Source organism: Pelodiscus sinensis, chromosome 15 (assembly GCF_049634645.1).
Source record: "Pelodiscus sinensis isolate JC-2024 chromosome 15, ASM4963464v1, whole genome shotgun sequence".
In the NCBI taxonomy this organism is placed as follows: domain Eukaryota; kingdom Metazoa; phylum Chordata; order Testudines; family Trionychidae; genus Pelodiscus; species Pelodiscus sinensis.
Window position 1 is genome coordinate 15547502 of NC_134725.1, and position 22618 is coordinate 15570119.

The window sequence follows — 22618 nt, forward strand, 5'->3', positions numbered from 1 at the left end:
TGTAGTACCAGTGCTGAGAGCCTGAAAGTGGTTACTTACCTCTGTCTGGACTCGTGATACCTGAGTAGTGTTTCTTCTTCTGGCTGTCTCATGCTACCAATTTTCTTCTCTGTTGTGAACTGCCCTCTTAAGGTTCTTCAGCATCCTGTGCCTGGAGTATCAAATGCTGCCTTCTTTCCAGAAAGTCTTCATCTTCTCTGATGGTACACAGGGTTCATATTTGGGCCTCTGGTCCTTTAACCTCCTTGGATATGGAGAGCAGCTTGCACTTTATAAAGATGAAGTTATTTCTCTTCTGTGGGCAGAAGACAAACATGGGACCTGCTGTGCAGGTCACAACACCTGATGTCTCACTATCCACACTGTCTTACTTCTGAGAGACTCCTGGGATGTCGTATTTATCATGCCCGGAAGCCTAAAGGGGAGAAGAGACAGAAAAAAGAAGAGAACAAAAAGAAAGAAAAACCCCAACCTCTGTGGGGATCCCCAAGATGAACTCCCTGGGTATGTCTAGACTGCATCTGTCTGTTGGCAGAAGGATGCAGATTAGGGAGCTTGACATTGCAAATGAGGCAAGGATTTAAATATCCCGTGCCTAATTTGCATAAAAATGGCTGCCTTGTTTTGCTGACTCAGCACTTTGTCAGTAAAAAGGGGCAGTGTAGAGTGGGATCTGTTGCGAAAGAAAGCCTTTTTTGACATATCCCTTATGCCTCCTGCAAAGACACCGCCCAGAGAACATGGAGCTCACCTAGGCAGTGCCTGGGTTCATGACCCTTCTGAGGCCTGGATCATGCAGTCTGGCCACGCAACCCAAACAAGGCCCCACAAAGAATGATGCCTCTCCCTCCCTCCCCCACCAGGAATCAGTACTAAGCCAGGGTATGTCTGCACTACCACCCTAGTTCGACATACCCCCCGAATTGTCCGCTACTCTACCCCTTCTTGCTGGGACAGGCTCAGTGCTGCTGAGAGTGGGCACCTGCCAGGCTCCTATCCCACAAGTGGACATTAGGGGAAGGGAGAGCGAACATTATTAGCAGTTTCACAATCAGTTCTACAAGCCTCTTTATGCAGCGCTGGGCTGCAGGCTGCTGCTTTATTGCACTGCACACCCCACCCTGAAGCCACTGGCCTCCCCTGACCCGGGATGATGATTACACAGAACAGAGTCATGCAAGTTGCAGAGATTGAAACCAGGGGGAAATGGCTCCTGAGACCCATGTTTGTTACTAATGGCGCACATCTAGGCACAGATCCACATTCAGAACAGCCAGGGAGCCTCTGCGGTAGGTTCTGTGCATGTTCCACATGACACATCACCAGCCCAGTACAGTTAATGCCATTACTGAGTGTCTGTCCCATACACAAGAACTACGGGGTGCTATGAGGCGTCAGTGACCAAAACACATTGGCTACGTCTACACTGGCCCAAAATTCCGGAAAAGGCATGCAAAGCAGGTAAGTCAGAATAGGGAAATCCGCGGGGGATTTAAATATCAGGTAGGAATAAGAGATCCTCCGAAAAGGGCTTTATTCTGGAGGATCGCGCCAGTCTAGACGCTTTTTTCCGGCTTTTCCCCAAGCCGGAAAAAAAGCGGCGGCCATGTTTATTTAAATCCGCGGGAGATATTTAAATCCCCCGCGGATTTCCCTATTCTGACTTACCTGCTTTGCATGCCTTTTCCGGAATTTTGGGCCAGTGTAGACGTAGCCAATGTGATTTCCCTTCCCCATCTGCACAGCTGCTCTCAAGCCAACCCCAAGCTGAATTGTCTATAAAACCCTGCCTGATGCTGATACTGATGCTTGAGGGGCACTGACTGACACAGGCCTTACGTGTCTAACGACCCTCACCAGAGGACCCCTCCCCTTCACACTCGGCACTTTCCCTGTGGTCAGGACGACCAATGAGACAGCATCAGATTTGCATAAGGGTGGAACTTGAATGTGCCTCCCCCAGGAGGATCAATATAAGAGGCAGATATTGTCAGGCGATCTCAGCGCGTTTGGTGGGTTTTTCTCCCAGGGGCTTGAGATCTCCTCACCATGCTCTGGGCTCCCCTCATTGTCCTGCTGGGGACGTGCTGCACAGGTGAGGACGGGAAAACCTTGAGCTTGTTGCTGGACTCTGTGCAGAAACAGTGTCACTAGCACCCACAATGGTCTGAGGGGACTTCACAAGCTTTGTCTTTATTTTCCCAGGTTCCAGCTCTCAGTCTGTGCTGACTCAGCCACCCTCAGCATCGGTGTCCCCAGGAAACACCGTGAAACTCTCCTGCACCATGAGCAGTGGGACCAGCATCAGTGGCTACACTGTGTTCTGGTACCAACAGAAACCAGGGAGTTCCCCACGAGACCTGCTTTATTATTATTCAGAGTCCAGCAAAGGCCAGGGTTCCGGGGTCCCTGCTCGCTTCTCTGGTTCCAAAGACGCATCCAGCAACACCGGATATTTGACCATCGCTGGGGCCCTGACAGAGGATGAGGCTGACTAATACTGTGCTGTGTGGCATAGCAATGCTTGTCACAGTGATAGAGTCAGTGGGGAAGTGAGACAAAAACCTTCTTTGTCTTCCCTTCCAGCAGCCTGGGGCATGAACAGACTCTTAGTTTTGCTCTCTGCCTACAGCATATCACACCAATACTTGCTCGAGAGGCGTAATAGATGGCTATGTCTAGGCTACAGAGTTTTTTCAAAGAAAGAGGCCTTTTTTCTAAAAAACTTCACCTGCGTCTGGACTGTCGTCGCATTCTTTCGATATTAAATCGAAAGAAACCAGCATTTTTTTTGTCAGCAGTAAACCTCATTTTACGAGGAAGAACGCCTTTTTTCGAAAGAGCTCTTTCAAAAAAGGGCAGTTTTGATTTCAAACAGAGCTTTTTCGAAAGAGAGTGTCCAGATTGCCTGGGTGCTCTCTTTCGAAAAAGCAGATCGCTTTTTCGAAAGTCTTGTGTCTGTCAACAATCTCTTTCAAAAGAAGCTTGTAATCTAGTATCAATAAGGATCTTGCGCAAAATGAATCGGCAGAAAATATGCTAATGACATCTCAACTCATGCTGAGTCCCTTATTAGCATATTTTCTGCTGCAAAAGCTCGCAGTGTAGACAAAGCCCAAGTGATCCATCCCCTATTGCCCATTCCCAGCAAAGAGGGGTAAGGCAGATCCTGAGATTTGTAGTGTGACACCCACCCATGGGCCAGCTAATGGCACAGAGCTGGTTGCTCTAATATTCACAGGGCGCCCCAGAATGACATTTGACCGGCAGTCATGTGAATAAGCAAGTTACACTTGGAACATACCTGGACTCGGCATGACTAGCTGCACCTCCCTGGGGGAACCAACCCACACGGCCTTAACGTCTGCCACCGCGCAGCAAAGGGGTGTATGAAAAGGGCCACTGGCATCAGCGGCGGATATAGGGCAGGGCGAGTGGAGCGGCTGCCTTGAGCCGTGCACTTCAATAGGCCCCGCGCCAGCCCCACTCGCCCTGCCGTATATCTGCCGCTGCTGCCCTTACTTGCTGGAGCTGCCTCCACCGCTGCCCTTCACTGCGAGTCAACGAGTGGCTCTGTTAGCCAGTGGCACGCACGGCAGCAGCTCATTGCCATGGAGGCGAAGGGCGACGCCTGGCCATGGCGCCCGGGTATCCCGCTGCTCCACCCTCCTGCCCCGCCCAGAGAGAGGCTGAGGGCGGCGCAGTTTCTTCCCTGGGGGGAACCCAGGCCCCTTTCCCGCCACACCCGGGGGCAGAGCGACCCGCCCGCCAGGGAGACATCATCTCCTCCCGCCAGTCCCCACCTCCCCCCACTCGTGGGCACAGCGCAACCCAGCTCCACAGACAGAGCCCCCCCCACACACACACACACACACGTCCCTGGGAGCAGGGGTAGTAGCCAGCTGCCCCTGCCCAGCCAGGAGCTGTTTGAGAGGCTGAAATGGTCATTTTGGCCTGTCTGATAAGTCAGACACCCCTGCCTGCTGGTCCTCCCTATGGCCCATCTGTGCGCCATCCTCCACGTAGCCACACCCTGCCTGCCTCCCAACCCGAGTAACCACACGCTGCCTGCCCCCCCCAAATCCCAACACCTAATGCTGCCTGGCCCCCCAAGTCCCAACAGCCACATGCCCCTTCCCCCCAAGTCTCAACACCCACACGCCTCCTGACCTCCCCCAAGTCTCAACACCCACACTCCACCTGGTCCCCGAAAGTCCCCATGCTGCCTGACTGCCGAACACCCAACGCTGCCTGGCAAATACCAGCCATGGGCAGCCAAAGAGAATCTACTGTGAGCCAGGAGCGTTTTTTGTAGGTCTTTCGATTATATCCATTGAAAACGACCTGTGTAAAGAAATGGACTGTAGTGACATCATTGAAGAATGTGCTGCCAAAAGAGCTAGACAGATATAATAGACTTAAATGCAAATTAAAATGTTTAATTATTAATGCAGAATTGTGTTTAAGAATGAATTACAATATAATTAAAATAAAAATTATCCAACTACATTAAGTTTCTATCAAATTTACCCAATTCACTTTTAATATGAAAAATAGCCTTCAGTTTGGGCATTTGACGCCTTTTTTTCTATTTTGTCTCCAAAGGGGGGCCCCACGAAATTGTGCTGCCCTGGGCCCCGCAAAACTCTCATCTGCCCCTGACTGGCATCACTCAGAGGGTCAACTGCACGAAACCTGGGAGAGGGTGGCTGCTCTACCTTTGTGTCACTCCTTATCCTTGTGCAACGGCCTAAATGCCTGGACAATCCCTTCCAAAGCTGGAGCAGGCCAAGGGCACGAGGAGTCAGGCTCTGCCAGGGAGGAGCTGCTGAATACTAAGCACTTTGCTTCCTGTGAGGTGCCAGGGTGGCAGCTGAATTCTTGCATCAGTTGGGAAATCAGGGAGCAGCAGCAAGGGCTCACTGCCAGAGCATGCTCAGCTGGGCAGTTAGCCCTGGAAAACAGTTTCTGCCTCTGCCAGTAGAGATGAGATTTGTTGGGGCATGTTGCCCTCTGCTGGTCTTGCTTTCCCTGTCCCTGCCATAGTGTGTCTGGCAAAGTCTCCGAGGGAAGTGTTGGATTCTCCTCAGCTTTGATCTCTGTGGCTCTGCTGCCATCTTCAGGCTCATCCCAAGCAGGAAGTGTCTCCAAATGCAAGGGTCTGGTTTCAGTATTGACTTGGGAATGCCAGGGCGGTACTGCAGCAAAAGGACACTAGATGGGGATGTGCACCAGGGAACAAGGTTAACATGGGCAGAGTTGAAGCCATAATCTGGCTAAGGTGTTCATCGGGAAAGGGGGTGGGGGCGGCCAAGCATAGGCTCCATTTTCATTTGCCCCACTAGAGACCTGGGGAAAGAACCTGATTTTCACAGGCAGGAGTTCAGCCTCCTTTGGACACCCCCCAAATCACTAATCACTTTTGAAAGTCTTGACCAGTCCTTTTTCTTTTCCTTTGAATTGAGTTCCCATTAGAGAGGCCTGAACCCGAGCCCTGAATCTTAGCAAAAGCAAACTGTGTGTGTGAAGAAGATGGGAAGAGAGGGAACTGCAAGGGATGTGAAAGAGTCCAGACCTGAATTTCCTGGCACTGTTTGGGGTTTAACAGAGGGACACTCATTCTTTAGCGCTGGGCATTGGGTCTTGCTGGTTATCTGAACTGTATCACCACTGATTATAGGTCAGCATCTGACATTTGCCCACTATTAATTTGCTTGTTGCGTTTCACGGCTTAGATCCATCTCTTGTTCCTGTTGTTGGATAATTGAATTGTCTTCCTTTGCATGGACTCAAACTTATGTATGACTTGAGAAGAAACATTCATCTGTCTTGCATTATCTAGAGTATAACGCTCACTGTCTAAAACTATGGCATTATTAGCTGCTATGACTGCACTAATTAAGAAACAGTTAAGCGAGTAACTGATCATATTCACTTCTCCTTAAAAGACTCAAGTACAAGTTGAACCTTTCTGGTCTGGAACTCTCTGGTCCAGTGACATCTGTAGTCTGGTGGGACCACGAATATTGCTGAACCAGAGAACTAGACCAGAAAGCTCCAGTCTTGGGGGGAGGTTGCCATGGCTGGGAGTGCATCCAGTCTTGCAGGCTGGCAGCCCAGAAGGCCAGTGACCTCAGGGCAGAGAACCCTGCTGGTAGCCTGCAGGGCCATCAGGCTGGGAGCAGAGACCCATTGGTGAGCCAGCAGCCAGAGCGGGGTTGGAGTGGGACTGGCAGCCCAAAGAGGGCCAGTGGCCAGGAGCAGCAGGGGCTGGCAGCTGGGGGCAAGAGGAGCCAGCAGGCAGCTGCGAGCAGCACGCTGGCTGGGGCTAGCAATCATGTGGCCCACTGAGATGAAGGAGGGCCACTCACTAGTTCTGGTTGCCCATCACTGTATAAGTCAGATCTCCCTGGTCTGGCACCTATACAAAGGGAGTTCACCAGACTAGAGGAGGACAGGCCTTCAGGCACTCCTGGGGCTCCCTTTCTGGCTGAAATCCAGCGGTGGGCAACCTGCAGCCCACAGCCCACTGAGATTCCACCTGTGGCCCACGTACCCCCTGTCTGTCCCCCTCCTCCACACTCCTCTCGTGCACTGGGGCACTGGAGTCCTGCACTTCCTACTCCTCCCCTTTCCTCCCAGCACTTTTGAAGTGCCACAAATCCGCAGATTCGCACTCTGTCCCCGCTCCTCTCCCTCCCTTTCAGAGCTTGAATGCTGTGAATCAGCTGTTCATGGCTGTTCAGGCTCTGGGAGGGAGGGGGAAGAGTGGGCCTCCAGTATCCCAGTGCACACGAGTTGCATGGGGGAGAGGGACAGACAGAAGGTGTGTGGGCCACAGGTGGGACCCCAGTTGGCCACATGAGCCCATGGGAGGCTCAAGTACATGCTCCCCTCCTTTGCTTTACTCTTTCCTGACTCAACAGACTGGTCAGGGTCAGAGACTCAGCAAAGCTCTCACATAAACCACTGACCAGGAGGAGTTGCTAGTTACCAGCTGCATAGCACATGTGCAGGGATGGTGTCACCAATACTCGGCAAGGCTGCTCAAGCGTGGCACAGTAATCTGCCCAATCTTGCCATGCAAGGCTGCCCAAGGGCACCAGAGCAAAACCAACTGTCTCTTGCCTTAAAACAGCCCTCTCTGATCCTGGCAGATTCCCAGTGCCCCTCTCAGAATGATATACAAAGGTCACCCATCATGATCTGCAGCCACCTCTCTACACATGAGTTTGGGGCAGGGAGCACTTAATAATACGGCCTGTCCCGAGAGAAGCTGAGGCAGGCAGAATGTAACTTGCTTTGCTGAAACAGGCCAGGTCACTGGGGCTAATACTTTGTGAAAGTGCCATGAACCAAATGATGAGAAGTTCCGTAGAGGATTCCAAAACGCTTCCAACGTATCATGGTTTATTACAGGAGCTCAATTTTATGTCTCCTCTAAAAGATGTTTCTTCCAGCAATCGTATCCCCTCACGCTGTGCTGTGGACACCAGCTTCTGTTCTGACTCAGCACCTATTCCTCTACACAGCACGCAGCTTCCTGCAGCACCCTAGTTGTTTCTTGGAGGTCTCCACCTCCAGCTCTACGTTTTGCAGTGGGAGTGGCCTGATGCAGTCCCAGCACAAGGTGCTGCATGCGTAGCTTCCCAAGCACTCTATGCAAGGCTGCACGGCCACTTGCCATGGCTGATCGCTCAGCAGACAAGCTATCCGTGCTCAGTTGGCCTTCATTCTAGGTCACATGTGCCTGGTCATTGTGAAGTGGTAAGTGTAAATACCCCTCACCACACAATGTACATTACTAATAACCACCAGTAAAGCAAGTTTAGCCCTGACACAGACTGTGATAACCACTGGGTGAAAGGACACCCTGGTCAAGGATGACGAGCCCTGAGCTCCATGGAGTTTTCACTTAATCCTCCAAACACAGCCTAGGAGTTGGGACACTGGCCAGGCCCCTGTCTGTGGGGAGAGCTTGGCAGGATGGAGAACTGGAAACAGCTGATGTTTATGGAAGTCTGATTAGCTTGTGCTGGTCACTAGATGCCTTGACCACAGACAATGGGATGGTGGAGAGAACAGGGGGGAATGCCCATGCTTCATGTTCAAGTAAGTGGGGGCTACAGACTGTGGGAACTTTGCTGAGTCTCTGCCCCGACCTGTCTGCTAAGCTATGAAGGAGTAAAGCAAAGGGGATGGGATTGTTTGTAAAGACCCTCTCCCCAGCTTTTGGCTTTACAGGGGTGTGAGTTTTCCCCCAAGCTAAATGAACCCACTGAACAATGTGAATCCAGTCTAAAACAGCCTCAAGCTGGGCTAGCACCCAGCTCAGCTGCAGCATGGCACGCTAGGTCAGGAGGGAATAAGTTCTCTAGCCTGCTAACATCCCACCAGTCAGAATGGCAGTAGTGGAAGGAATTAACCCAGTTCTTCACCTTTCTGTGGCTTAAGGCAAACAGACAGGACAGTAGCTCATGCACTTGAGGGATTAATAGCTCTGGCTAGACTCAGCCATAGCACTGGCCACTTCACCAGGCAGCTCCTCCAAGGCAGCTTAGTCCTGACCCGCAGCACTATGGTTATAGCTCCCTGAGAGGGGAGACTGACCATGGGGACAGGGGCAAGGCAGAGACCAGTTTGTCCTCAGCCCTGTCATCCTCTAGCAAAACCCCACAAGGTGTTTCCCCATTACTAGAGTGTCTCAGTGCAAGCCAAGCGTGCATCAATGGAAAAAAAATGCTGTCACATAACCACAAGTCAGTTGGTAACCACAGAATCTGACCGCAGAGAACCACTTACTGACAACATGTGGTTACTGTCCTGCCACATTAAACCACACAGCAGATTTTCATTGGCTATGTATTTTTGGTACCAACTGGCACTTCCCAGCCTATGAGTTAATTTCAGGTATGCAAAACTGCCATTCGGGGTCAGGCTATGAAACAATTTCTTACTGTTAGCACATCCCTGCAGTTCTCAGCTCTGGCTGATCGATACAAGAGATGGCAGAGAGGCAACAGCCACTTTGACTGAAATAAAACCATCCTGTCAGAGGCTGTCCCACTCCCCATTGTTTGCCTATTAGTAGCAGGATCATGAACTTTGCATTGGTGCGTTCAGCTTTTCAGATGAACACCTGGTATTTTTCCAGCACCAAATAGCGCTGCAGGTTTTTACTACTCCATCTCCAAGATAATGATGGAGGTGTCTAAATATTATGATGACCATTTTAAAATCCTTCTATTTAAAATAGTACCCATCAGCTGGGGTGTTGCTCTGTGTAAACTGAACACCCTGTGCAATGTGGGATTAGGGACTTTAAAAGGGGATGTGAGGGGCTTCTAAAGAGCAATGAAATCATAAATTGGGAATCTGGGGTTGACAGACCAGGCTTGGTTCTCAGCTTAAGTCTGTCCAGAGCTGTCCCAGAGGACCTGCTAGTGCAGATGTCTTCAGGCATCAGCAGTCACTCCCCAAGCTGACTCTGAGTCAGCCCTTCCTGTTTTGCCACCAGCCCATGGCTGCGGGCCCCTCCCCTCCAAGCTCGCCTTTCCAGTTGTCTCTGGCCGCATGGTGCACACCGAGATCAGCTTTTCAGATGTAACTGGCTGAGAATCTGGGGTCTAAGAAGTGATGTTTCCCTCCCCAATCAGATGGCAGAGAAAGCTATGAGAATCCCGAAGATGCTAGTTGAGCAAGGGATTCTGTCCATGGCTGGCATGGTGCCTGTCCATCCCCTCCGGGGCAGGCAAGGGAAGGACATATCCTGCTCCCACAGGGAATTAGAGTCCATGTGAAGCCGCTCTTGGGACTTGTGGAGAAAGGAAGTCAATTTTGCTTTATGCCTTAGCCCTACAGAAGGATGGACTTTCTGACGTCTGTGGTTTTCTTGGGACGCAGGAGTTTGCATAGAAGATGCTTGTAGTACACACCAGCGGGCAGTACCATGAGAAAGGAAGCCAGACCCTCCCAAACTCTGAGATACCACACATCCCGGCTCAAACATGGAAATGCATTGTGGGTCCCCCATCATAGATCACTCCATGGTTCCCAGCAACGACCAAGCCCCAGGTGCCAGGACTAGGCGGAATGTTAATTCTTACATCGCAACAAACACCCCAGAACCTGCCTACCTGCTGCTTTCCAGGGATATCTCTGCCTGGCCTTCTGGGGAAACTGGACAGCGTGTATGTTCTGAAGAGGTCTCCAGTGCTGCCTGCACTGGGGACTGATTGGACGGTACAGCTAATACTTCAGTAGCAAGTGTCCTTCAGTCGCTGCATTGTTCTTCCAGAATGGGATTTATTCATGGCCTCAAGCTGGATTTCAGAGCAGGAAGCCTCATCTCCTGGCCTTCTGTGTCAGTGGGACACACTGGGAATCAGGCCATACGCTCACTCACTGGAAACACAGGAACACGGAACCAGGTAAACTCGAGTTAAAGTCTGATATTGCCTTTTTCTGGATTTGTATTTGTCTTGACCTAAATCAAAACAAGGCTGCACCATAGCTGCTACAGGGACCACTTCTCTCTGTCTGTGACCCTCTAACCTCCTCCACCATTTCAGATACACATTGACTCAGCCTGAAGGTAGGGGAGTCTGCAGCCAAGAAGTGGAGTTAGTTGCCTTGGTCTGTGGGGTGGCTCAAGCCATATGGAGCAAGATATGGATGCAGAGGGTAGGGGTGAATAAGGTGCTGTCTTCATAAGGTGTGAACCTCGGAGCTTTGTCCCCTTCTAGAACTGACCCTGAGCGGCATTTTAGAGATTGGAAATGATCATATAGACATTCTTCCAATCTGTATAATTGGCTCCAGTATGATGTATATCAGTGAGCCATACTCCTGTGCCCAGCTGTACATCATGCCTTTTGGTTCCCCAGCTTATCCAATCTGTGGACAACTTCATATCAGAAAGACCCTACACACACACACACACAGTCCCAGGCTTCCTTTCCTCCCAACCCCCTATTGATTGGCTCTCCAATTTCTGTTCTGCAGTTGCCTGGAGGTCCCTGGACTTCAGGCCAAAAGGCACTGTGTGAAACTGGCTGGCTGAAATTCTGCTATTTTTGTGAGCTGGTTAGTTCTATGGATACCGTACATTTCTGTACACCAGCACCATTAGCATTATGCTACTTGTATTTACACAGTGCCCAGTGCCATGTTGCTGGGCACTGCAGAAAAGCCAAAATCACAGAAATGGAAACTATGCTGGGCTCAGTGACCCATTCTGCCAAAATGAGGAGGAAAAAAGATCCAGAAAGGAAGAATTGTTGCAGAAGACAGGCCAAGAGGCTCAAACACAAACAAATCTAACTAGAAAAGCCCTAAAGTCAGACAATGAGAGTCCATTCTTTGGGCATAGCATTTTATTTAGGGCAAGATCTTCAGCGGCTTATCCCTTGGAAGAGAAACTGATTCCACAATTACACTCCCACTGAACTCTTATCTAGGTGTTTCCCTGTATCACATAAGTATCTTCAAAGCAACAAAATCTGGGTCTCTTTCCCCAAAGTACAACATTCTGGCCAATCAGTCTTCCCATTTAATTCATCCACTGATGGGATGTCCAAGCCACAAAGCAGAAGCAAGAAGCTGCCCGGATATTTTTGCACAGCTATGTGTCACTGTGTATATGTCTTCGGCGGCGGAACCCAGCTGACAGTCCTCGGTAAGTCACTGTAATATTCATTTACAATTGTTTCCCATTTGTTGTGGGGTTTGAATTTTTTTCCTTTGTTTTCTCTTCTCAACTTCTCTGTCCGTTCTGGGCTGAGTGCTCTTCTACTCTGTCCTGATCATTACGAAAATGTGTGCATAGGCAGAAGGGTTTGTTCTGTTGAACGATAAAATGCAGGTCCTGTTTAGTTATAGATTTTTCCATCTGTAAAATATTTGTGTCCTTTCATTACTGATGAGTCCCCACTCATAAAATTTTTGGTTGCATAATAGGGTTTTGTTTTAGTAAAGGCGATGGGGTGGGAGATCTCCTCATTTTAAAGCCCAACCAAGTGGTATTTTAATTGTTCATCAAACAAATTTTTCTAGGTCAGTTTTCACTCTTTGATAGAAAAATATACAGGTAAAGGCTCCAGCACAAGGGGGAAATTTTCAGGAGTATGAGATATAAGGTTTTAGTTGAGCAGAAAACTAGAAATCTGGTCAGTCCTGCAGCCAAAAAAAAGGGGGGGGCTCTCCATTTCAGAAATTGTAAAAATAACAGTTGCCCTTCATTTTTCATGAGGCTTTGCTGGAAAAGTTAGAAGGTTTTGGTGGAAATTTTCAGTTCGGAGTAAGAGAATAGAGGTGGTAAGTCACTTAAGAGGAAGATAGAAATTTTTCCACTTGAAACCATATGTGGATGTTTCAGGGCGGAAGCAATTAAAAAGATACTTTGACTTCCCAGTTGCAATTAAAAGGGATACACAGAAAATTATGATGACTTCTTATTGAAGCATGAGTCACCCTCTTTTGCAAAGTAGTTTTAAGCATCTGTCTGTCTGGCAAGCCACTATGCCTATTGCTGTTGTATCTAAGCAGCTCAATATTCAAAAGATAGTTCTGAGATTGAAAAGAGACAGAGAAGGATTTCTCCTTGTCATGCAGCTACTTAGATATTACTGTGATGGGTGCTAGGAATACCTGTGTAGTGCTAGGTAGGCAACAAAGATGATCTTAAATAGTGAGATTCATGTATGGATGAGGAAGTGCTCAAAGTCAGACTTTGTAGCCTAGAACAGAAAGGATTTAGTTGAGATTATAAATTAATTCTTGTGTCAGATAGATTACATCTACACTGCAGTGCTATTTTGCGATACTGAGCTTTCCCTAAATAACTATCCCGCGTCTTAACAGAAAGCTCGTTATTTCAAAATATCCCAGGCTCACTATTCCAACGTCCCTATAAACTCATTCCACGAGGAGTAAGGGACGTTTTGGAACAGTGGAAACATTGAAATTTGATGCTGTGTGGACAGCGCCAAATTATGAAATAAGCTATTTCAAAATAAGATTAAAAAAAGATACACAATTTGCGTAGCTCAAATTGTATATTTTATTTCAACCTATCATGCAGTGTAGATGCACCCCTAGAGATCACACCCCATTCTTCCCTTCTTCTTGCCTATTGAGCCAAGGGGTCTCTAGATGGAATGAATGGCAAGTATGTATTTGCTAACTAGAAGCACCCCCATGGGAGATGATAGAGTAAAAACACTATAGATTGAATTAACAAGAAGCTGGATAATTTTATGGCTAGCTACCAACCCTAGGCAGCATCCCACACATGCTAAGGCAAGGAAATTGATATCTTGTGCTTCAGTTCATAGTGATCATTGCAACAGGACAGCAGATTGTCCCTTCACAGAATTGCACAGCTGCATTGAAACTGACCATATTATTAATTCAATGAGAGTTGTGGTTGCACAGTGCCTCTGAGAATCAGATCAACAGGGACTTCCACTGTACAGTGCCAGACCACTGAATCATCTTAAGAGAAAAGCAATCAAATCTTATTAACTAATTTTCAGAGGTGCTATGCACCCCAGTCTCCCAATAGGAGTTCTGGATGATCAGCATCTCTGAGAATAAAGCCATGCGTGTAGTTCTGAACATGTCTGAACAGTCAGAATTTGCAGTACTAAGTCAAAAGATGATTTCCTTTAGGAGTTTGTCCACAGATATTTGTTCTTTTGTTCTAGAAAGAGGGAACCCATCAGCAAACAGGGTCATACCAGGAACATTAGACATTTTTTTTGAGAAAATGTCTTGTGAAACATCTAAAACAGTGGTTTCCAACCATGGGGGGTCCATGGACTATGTCTAAGATTGCCAAAGGGGTCCACACCTCTGTTCAAAATCCTTTAAGGGTCTGCAAATGAAAACAGGTTGAAAGCCACTGAACTAGATGTTTCAGATATTCAGATGGGCTAACATGTTGTCATTTTAAAAAACGAAGCTCAGTCTAGAAATTATCGGCCAAATTCTGCCCCCCCCCCCTGCACAGGTGTAAGTCTGGAGTAACTAAATTCACTTTGTCCTTGAAGATATTAAAATGATGATTTCTCCTTCCACTTTTGTGAGTGTGTGTGTGTGTGTGTGTGTGTGTGTGTGTGTGTGTACAATTAGTGTCAATTCATGGGTTTGATTGAGAAATGCCAGTTTATATATATATGAATGTATGTGTGTGTATATGCACACACATATACTCATATATATAAACTGGCATTTCTCAATCAAACCCATGAATTGACACTAACTGAGAATCTGACCCAATTCCATGGAGTAGCAATGTTCACTGAATCCAATGCCTAATGTATCTCTTGTGCTAGCACATGGGTTTCCTTGGGGCATTAAGTGCAGGATGAGGGCATAAATGTTTGAAGGCATAAATGTTTAGTTTCTCTTCAGGAGGCGGGAATGGCCTGTTTATTAATTGCATTGTTAACTGCAACGTAGACCTGACCTGTCAATGAATAATGCATTCATGAAACGCGAGGAATGCTAGGCTGCTCTCGGCTGCTCTTGCATGTTCTGTAGTCAGTGCCCTGAAGATTAGTCATTCTGGCACCTGTTAGCAAGGAGAGTTTCTCTGAAACACGAGCTGAAACATTGGTCTTTATTCCTCTCAGTTATTGTGGTGAAAGTGCATTGACTACAAGAGATTTACACAGTGTAGAGGAGAGGAGAGTTTGCCCCAGTGAATCTAGTTAACTGTAGATATATATGTGAGTTGCCAAATTTGGTACAATCAAGCACAGGAGAGTGAGCCCTTATGGCTCTCTACTCAGACAAAATATTGTCCCACTCCTGCAATTGGATCCATACAGACAGAGCCTCGGATACTCCCAGAGCATCTTTGAAGCCAATGGGAATCCAGTAGGAGCCGGTGGCATGCATCTGATTATGGGATCAAGGCCTAAGAGGTTAAAGTTCTCTACATTGAACACAAAGAAATAATCAGATGGCTCAATTCCTATGTGTTTCTGAGAACTCCGTGGTAACATAGCTAAGGCATTACATGTTGGCTTGTGCCAGGTCAGACTGCAGTTGAGCATTTCTTAGGAAAGGGACAGTCCCCTAATGTGGTGTTCAGCTATCAGAGCCCTAGTGCTAGTGAGATCATAACAGACAATATTGGTAAGGCTAGTACTGAAGACCTGATGCCAGGCAAGAAGCATACCTGCCCAAAGGAATTAGCGATCCAGAGTGCCCGTGGCAGATTATGATGTTGCATGAGAACTGATGTTGCCTATGGACTATAATGGACCCTAAATCTTTGCACCAAGACTCTAATCCAGCAGAACAGTTAACCACATGTTTAACTTTAAGCCAACAAGAAGTCTATTGATTTCCATGGGATGGCTGTTTCATTTAAATGAAGCATGCCTTTAAATGCTCAGTTGGATTAGGGCCCTAATTCTCATTTTAAAGGCCCAATTTTGCTTTTGGTTTCTCTGATGCAATCAAATTAACATCAGTGGTTAAACATTTTCCTCCATCCCTATCTATATGTGGGTACGTCTACACAACAACATTATTTCAAAATAACTAGCGCTATTTTGAAATAACTTAGCCCACGTCTACACAGCAGGCAGTTATTTCAAAATAATGTCAAAATACTGTCAAGCTAGAGGACTTCTTACTCCAACTCTTGTAACCCTCAATGTACGAGGAGTAAGGGAAGTCAGAGAAAGAGTGATCCATTTCAAAATAAGTGCTGTGCAAATGCTCACTATTTCAAAATAAGATACGCAATTGACATAGCTCAATTTGTGTAGCTTATTTTGAAGTAAGCCCTGCCGTGTAGACGCACCCTGTGACCTGAATTTGCATCAGTGGGGCCGTAAATAATAAGAAAACAACAAGAATAATAACTTGAAACCGCTGTGTGATTCTCTGTCATGTATGGCATACCCTGCAGGAGATACTGAACAAACACAAATTTCTATCACATCAACAGTGAAGAATTATTCAATTTAAATAGCTCTCAGCTTAGGCAGGATTCCATATCCAAGCTAAAACTGGAGCCTTCAGAAACATCCACCTTTCCTAAGAGAACTGCATTTCTCAGCCCTCCGTGCCTGGGAAATCAATCAAATGCAGCGTTAGTGTCATATGGCTCCCTAGCCGGTGGGTGAGTGAATCAACAACAAGGACAGATGCTTGGGAATGTTTAACACTAGAAAACATTATATTGAGACAGAGTGTCTCTGTGAGGATGATTTATGTGTATAGAATATTCCTTCCAAAGGAAAAACATTAGGAAAGAAATATCTATTAAGTCATTTGGAAAATAATAGAGTCACTGTTGCATTGTGCTGTCACAATGGCTTATCTGGGTTTAGCTTTTCCTGTTATGATCTACTTAGTTAAAGGGTTTCTCTCTTTCCCCAATTGAATCCAGGTATACATGTATGTGAACATATGAGCTTTGATATGATTTTTAAATAAGACTTTTTAGTTATAAAGTAACACGGAACTACATTTCACACAGGTTCTCCCTCAAGCGCCCTAGACTTTATTTAAGAAATAAAACTATATAGACCTGAAAAGCCAGATCCTTAGCTAGTGTCAGCTACATTGATTTCTGATTGATGAGGATATAACCCAAAATATCTAGCATGCTGCTCTGATAGTGTCTGAATTTCTGTGTCTGAATTTCTGAAAATCTGATTCTGTGTCTCATTGTCTTGCAGGGCAGCAAAAGGCATCTCCTACTGTGCACCTCTTCCCTCCATCCTCGGAGGAGCTGCAAACCAAGAACAAAGCCACCCTGGTGTGTCTGCTGGGCAGCTTCTACCCCGGCTCCGTCCAAGTGACCTGGAAAGCTGATGGCAAGCAGATCTCCACGGGAGTGGAGACCACCAAGCCTTCAAAGCAGAGCGACAACAAGTACATGGCCAGCAGTTACCTGTCTCTGGATGCATCCAAGTGGACGTCCTCTGATACCTACACCTGTCAGGTGACACACGATGGCAAGACCCTGGAGAAGTCCCTGAAGCGATCGGAGTGTTCGTAACCCTCTGACCCCAGGGGGCGCAGCCGGTGCCCACGTCAGCCCGTCGGGGGCTCCCAGAGGAGACGGGATCTCCTAGCGTGGCCATGATGCTGATTTCCAGCAAATCTCCTTCCTCTTCTGCGGGTGGGATTCTATTGATCCACACGACACCTGTCTTTGTTCCCTGTTCCCCTCTGCTCCCACCCCCGGCAATCCCTGGCCAGTCCCCCTGCTTTAGTCTCCCATGCAGCCTTGTTATGTCATTAATAAAACCAAAACATTCGACTATCGCTGTGTGTGGGGAGCTTCACTTCTTGTGTCCCTTTTACACCTGGTGTGTTCCCTGCAGAAGTCACCTCGTCAGCCAGCCAGACAATCTCCCCTTCCAACAGCCATCATGGATTTCTGTCCAGTGAGGGTCTCACATGTGGTGTCTCACACAGGCTGATGAGAAGTGACACCAAGCAACGTGCCATAGCATGGAGATCGGGGGAGAGGGAGATATGTCTTGGTGGGGGGGCTGTTTCCCAGGCTGGGCCTGTTCTCCCCTAACACAGGTCACTCTTGCTATCAACAGACTCCTGTGGGGGACAGCTGCTGTGGCACAAATCTCTGCACAGCGTATGCTGTGCCAGGGGATTGCTGGGTGAGAGTGGGCTGCATGAGAGCGGGATGCAAACCCACGGGGCCTACAGCCAGACCTGCTTAGACTGGCACCCTGGCAGCTCCCAACAGCACCGCAGGGCTAGGCTAGGGCCATGCTCACATGGGTCACCAGCCCTGCCTAGAGCAGTGTGCTCTGTGAGGCAGTGTTCAGTCACCCTCCAGCCTCTCATGGGGCAGATTCCAGCCCCTGCTTCCCCCCAAGCATTAGTCATTCTTCAGGGAGACGCACTGGAGCAACTGGGGCTATTTATTGAACCGCTCTGCACCCAGGGGAATCAGTCCCATGCAGGAAGGGCGCTGTAGTGCCAATGGCTGTTGGAATAGGCTGTAACCAGAGCTCCTGGCCACTTCTGGTCAGTACAGACCCAAACCCTTCTTGGGAAGAGTGTCCATAAATATCCTGGAAACACCAATGTAGTTGGCAGTTCCTTATTAAGGATGTTAAAAAGCAGGTAATTGGCTAATTGTGTACATGATACAATTTGTATCGAATACACAATAGGTACTTCCTGTGCAGCTCTGCAGACAGTCTGTCTCTTCCTCCATTTAAAATGCAGAGCCGCAGCAGAGGTACCTTCTGGAGTCAGTGTGAGCCAGACTGAGCAGTCCCAGCTGGCACCAGCTCAGGGACCGCTGCAGCTCTTCATTTTAAATGTAGCAAGAGCCCGGTGGCTCTTATTACATTTAAAATGCAAAGCCACAGTGGCGGTAGCTCCTGGAGCCGGCATGAGCCAGTACAGCCAGCTCCCTGGTCTCTGTGGCTTTGCCTGCCCTACCCTTTCCCTCCTACGCACTGTGGAGACATGCTGGGGGGAACCAGCTTTTAAGTTGGCTCACCCCAGCACCAGCTCCTGCTTCCCGTCCTCCTCTTGCTTCCTCTGACACAGAGGCAGCAAGGGGGAGAGTGAGTAGTCAAGTATTCACCTGACTACGTGATAAGCCTAGTCTCATTGGGTAGTTGAATATTCGATTAGATACATTCATCTCTACTCCTTGTGCACTCATCCTTCCCTGCCACCAGATTCATAGAAATATAATGACTTAACTTGTGCTGCTTGCCATCATGTGACATCTGCTTTGTTACAGCCAGAGAGGAAGGCAGGGACCCTTAGGTCCAGTTTGACCAGCCACATAAGTGTGTAAAATGCTTTGGGAGCCTTCACATTCAAGTTACTTTTCGCATTAAATGAGAATGTTACTGGCATTCTGGATCCTCTGGGATCACTCGGACCCATGTTAGTTCAGGTATCCTGCACAGACTGCATCTTAGCAGGCCAGAGCAGTCAGTCCGTGCCCCATTAAACACCCTCAGTTGTGCTGGGGAATCGGTTTCATGAAACACTTGGTACCTTCAGGGGTCTATCACCTTTTCCACACAGCAGCATGCAGAGTGCATAAGCCTGGGAAGTTGCAATATTCAGAGTGTTTATCATAGATCCCTGAGGAGTGATGGGCCAGCCAAAAGAGACCTTTGAACATGGGCTCTCCTACAGCCAACAGGCCAAAGAGATAAAGGGATACAGTTACATCACATAGGCCATATATACTATAGGAGAGACATGGACGGATGTCTAGACGGCCAGCCATGCACTCCCATTTTCTACAAAACCAAATGAAGGGAAGATGAGCAGTGAGCGACTGAGGATGAGCATTAAAGGTGGAAGGTTTCTCAATATGAATTTTTTAAACATCCTCATACCACCTGTCACCCTGCACCCCACCCCCACATCCCAACAAACACATGACTGTAGCGGGGAGAGTTAATGTATCCAGACTATGATTTGCAGAGCATGGAAAGTGCCGAACACAGAGGGGACACAGACTAAGAGAAGCTTACAGGAGCTTACTAAGCAAGTATGAGAGTGAAGGGATCAGAGGGAGTGAGCAGGGTCCATTCAGTGTTGGCTGCAACAAACCAGGGTGCTAGTTCTTCACACTCCCTTATTGACAAAAAGGCTCTGGGAAGAAATTGACTTTCCTTCCTTCATGTGCATTGGTTGGCCCTGCGGCCTTACAAATCGACCTGCAGGGTGTCAGATGGTCTGAAAACCTTCGTGCAGCGCAGGGGGAGTTTGCAAAGTGACTAGCGCCACTAAAAGTCTACGCTCAACTCACAGTCAATAGGAATTAATGCGAAGGGTCTAAATGTAAAAGGCACCAAAATGAATGGGGGTTTGGCAGTTGGGGGCTTCTGAAAATCCCACCAGGCCCCCACCTCTATCATCAGGTGCTTGAAAACACTCTGGCCCCAAGTGCTAACGTCACTTCTGAGAACGGGACGTGGCCTCCCACTGCCCAGGGGATTAGCGCAGGGCCCGAGCCAGAACCACTGCAGTCACAGGCGCTTCCCCACCAGCTCCAGCAAGAGCCGCATCAAGCCTCACACACAGCCCATGACTATTGGGACAGAGGCAGCCCACCGACGAGGACATTAAGCTGGTGCCATTCGCGCCCCAGGCCAGCCTGTGCGGAGACACCCCCGGCGCTAAGGGGGGTTGGTATTGACAGTCAGAGGGAGGGTCCAGGGCCCTGGCTTCATTCATAAGAAGCCAGCTGAGCATGGACACAGCTCACAGCCTAGACGTTCACTGGCCCGGCCTGTGCTGAGAGGGCCCCTCACGCCACACGCTGCTGGGCAGCAGGCCCCAGCGCTGCTCCCCTATGGGCAGGGGCAGGGACCAGCCCAGCCATGGTGGGAGTCTCACGTCAGCTCTGCTCAGGGAGACAGCGCAGGGATTCCCTGCTGCACCCGCTGCTTAGCACGCAGCCAATGGCCGTGGTTGCTGGCACAATGGGAATTCTGAAGGCAATTGGGGGCTCCCGTGAGGAACGTGCCGACCTGGCAGCACTTGGGACAGTAGCTGAGCAGACACCTCTGCTTTGGTACCAACAGTATCTGGGAGCATTTCCCAGCACACGCCAGTGCAAGATGGAGATGACACTGAAAAGCAGCAAAAGATTCTGAGCATCTTCACTCGTTCCAGAGAGACTGACAATAACATCTGCATCCGATCCACTGCTGTCCAACCCACCAGGATTGTCCTGGAGTCGCCAGGAATTAATGATCAATCTTTAATTAAAGATCGTGTCATGTGCTGAAACCTCCAGGAACATGGCCAGCCAAAACTGGCAACTCTACTGCTGGGGTCAGGCAGAGCAAGGTGGTGGCTGGTTTCATGGCACATGGATCTTCAGCCATTGCTCAGACGTGTCTAATAGGCAATTTCCCCAGCGCCCTGCACAGTTCAGTTGAGAGTGAACAGAGGACGGGATGACGCAGCTTCCGGCAGAAGGGCCATGCCCAGCGACTCAGAGCAACCCTTGGCCCATTGCACTGTCCAAGGCTCCTGAGCAGGTAAGTTAGGACAATGTGGGAGGGGACAACCATAGCTCCTCATGGGCTGGTGCATAGAGGCTGCGTGATTCGGAGAGTAGACACGGACGGCACATGGTTTGAACAGCATCCTGCCAACACGTGTGCAGTTGCTGGCATGTGTGATCTGACCCTTCGCTGACACTTATGGGGTGGGTCACAAGGGCATGTTGTACATTATTACATCAAGAAGGATGCTGGTGCTCCCAGAGCCCTACGTTAGACACACTTGCTAAGTACGGTTATTTATCGATAACGTACACGACGGACTCCAGTCAGTACTCACAGCTCAGGTGCTTACCTCTTACCCTGACGCAATTCCGCTGAAGTCAGTACAATGACACCAGTAATGCTTTGGCCCAGTATTGCCCTGTTATGGTTACAAGGCAAAAAGTACCAACATGCAATCCAGTTGTGTGCCCTGCCGCACCCAGAACCATTCTCCGCAGAACTCCAGCCAGAGCAACACCGACACACAGGGAGCACCGTGGTGGTGGAACCCAGCAAGGAAGAAGAGCACAAAGGCCCTTTGCATCTTTCCAGAAACATTTCCCACCTGTATCAATGCACAATGAATTCATGTAATTTTTTCTTATATCACCCTGGGAGGTAGGGAAATTGTGCCACCCGTTTTACAGTCTGTAGAAGAGCCAGAAATTGAACCCTGGTCTCCTGACTGCCACTCCAGTGCCTTCCCACCAAGACCATCTTCATCTCTCTTATGTGGGCTTCATACAAGGGACCAAGATTTGGCCTTATAGTGAGTTCTCCCAGGGAATGCTCCATCGCTTCGTCTCCCAGTGGATCTTCAATCTTTCGATTGCACAACACGTTTCTCCACGAAAGAGATGCCTGCAGTCCCATGGAGAACCAGTGGGACTTACCATGCACCTCTTTTTCCACATGGCAGTGGTGACAATCTCTTCCTGCCATTCAACATGACAGGTTTTTGTACAGCTGTGTGTCACAGTGGGGGGTCTTCGGAGGAGGAACCCAGCTGACCGTCCTTGGTAAGTCACTGCATTATTCACAAACTTTCCTTCCCCTGACTGCACTGTACGTTTTCCATGATGTCTTTCCTGTTTTCTCGATCTTCATACTTGGCTTGGGACACCTCTCTTTAGATATAGGCGTTTGCACTGCATTGGGAATAATATTTAGTCTCTGTGTAGACAGTCATAACAGGGGTGCACCTTCCATGTTGGATTTTCTTTCCTTTTCCCAAGGAAGAGAATATTGAATTTGGCCATGAAACCTATTGAGTTTCTACCACTGGATCCCCAGGCACAATGCTCTAGTGTTAGCTCCTTAAGGAAAATATTCTCCCCCTTTTTCTTGGAAGGTTTGAACTATTTCCCATTAACACTGGTGTGTGAAAGAAATCCAGAGACAGTTTCTCAGCCCCTGCGGACACCTATTGCTCCATTGTCTGCAACAAAGCTCCAACAAAACTCACCCCAGGCTCCTAAGACAGGTGTCCAAACTCATGAAATCTAATGTTATATTAAAATAATTGGGCCCTGATTCTTTAAAATCTGATTTGTCTGGGACTGCTGGAAGGAAATGTTCCGTAA

General features: G+C 48.5%; 1 protein-coding gene and 2 gene segments (V, D, J or C); all 3 read left to right on the forward strand.

The window, feature by feature from the left end:
• LOC106731771 (immunoglobulin lambda variable 5-37-like) overlaps positions 1–17295 on the forward strand; it is a 77789-nt gene extending 60494 nt beyond the window's left edge. The window contains 2 exon segments of the V gene segment in view: positions 11640–11677; positions 16704–17295. Of these exon segments, the coding sequence occupies positions 11640–11677; positions 16704–17026 (361 nt within the window).
• LOC102460817 (Ig lambda chain C region-like) overlaps positions 1–22618 on the forward strand; it is a 42785-nt gene that overhangs the window by 15785 nt on the left and 4382 nt on the right. The window contains 1 exon segment of the V gene segment in view: positions 22017–22054. Within this exon segment, the coding sequence occupies positions 22017–22054 (38 nt within the window).
• LOC102458192 (immunoglobulin lambda-1 light chain-like) overlaps positions 1–22618 on the forward strand; it is an 86984-nt gene that overhangs the window by 13038 nt on the left and 51328 nt on the right. The window lies entirely within an intron of this gene.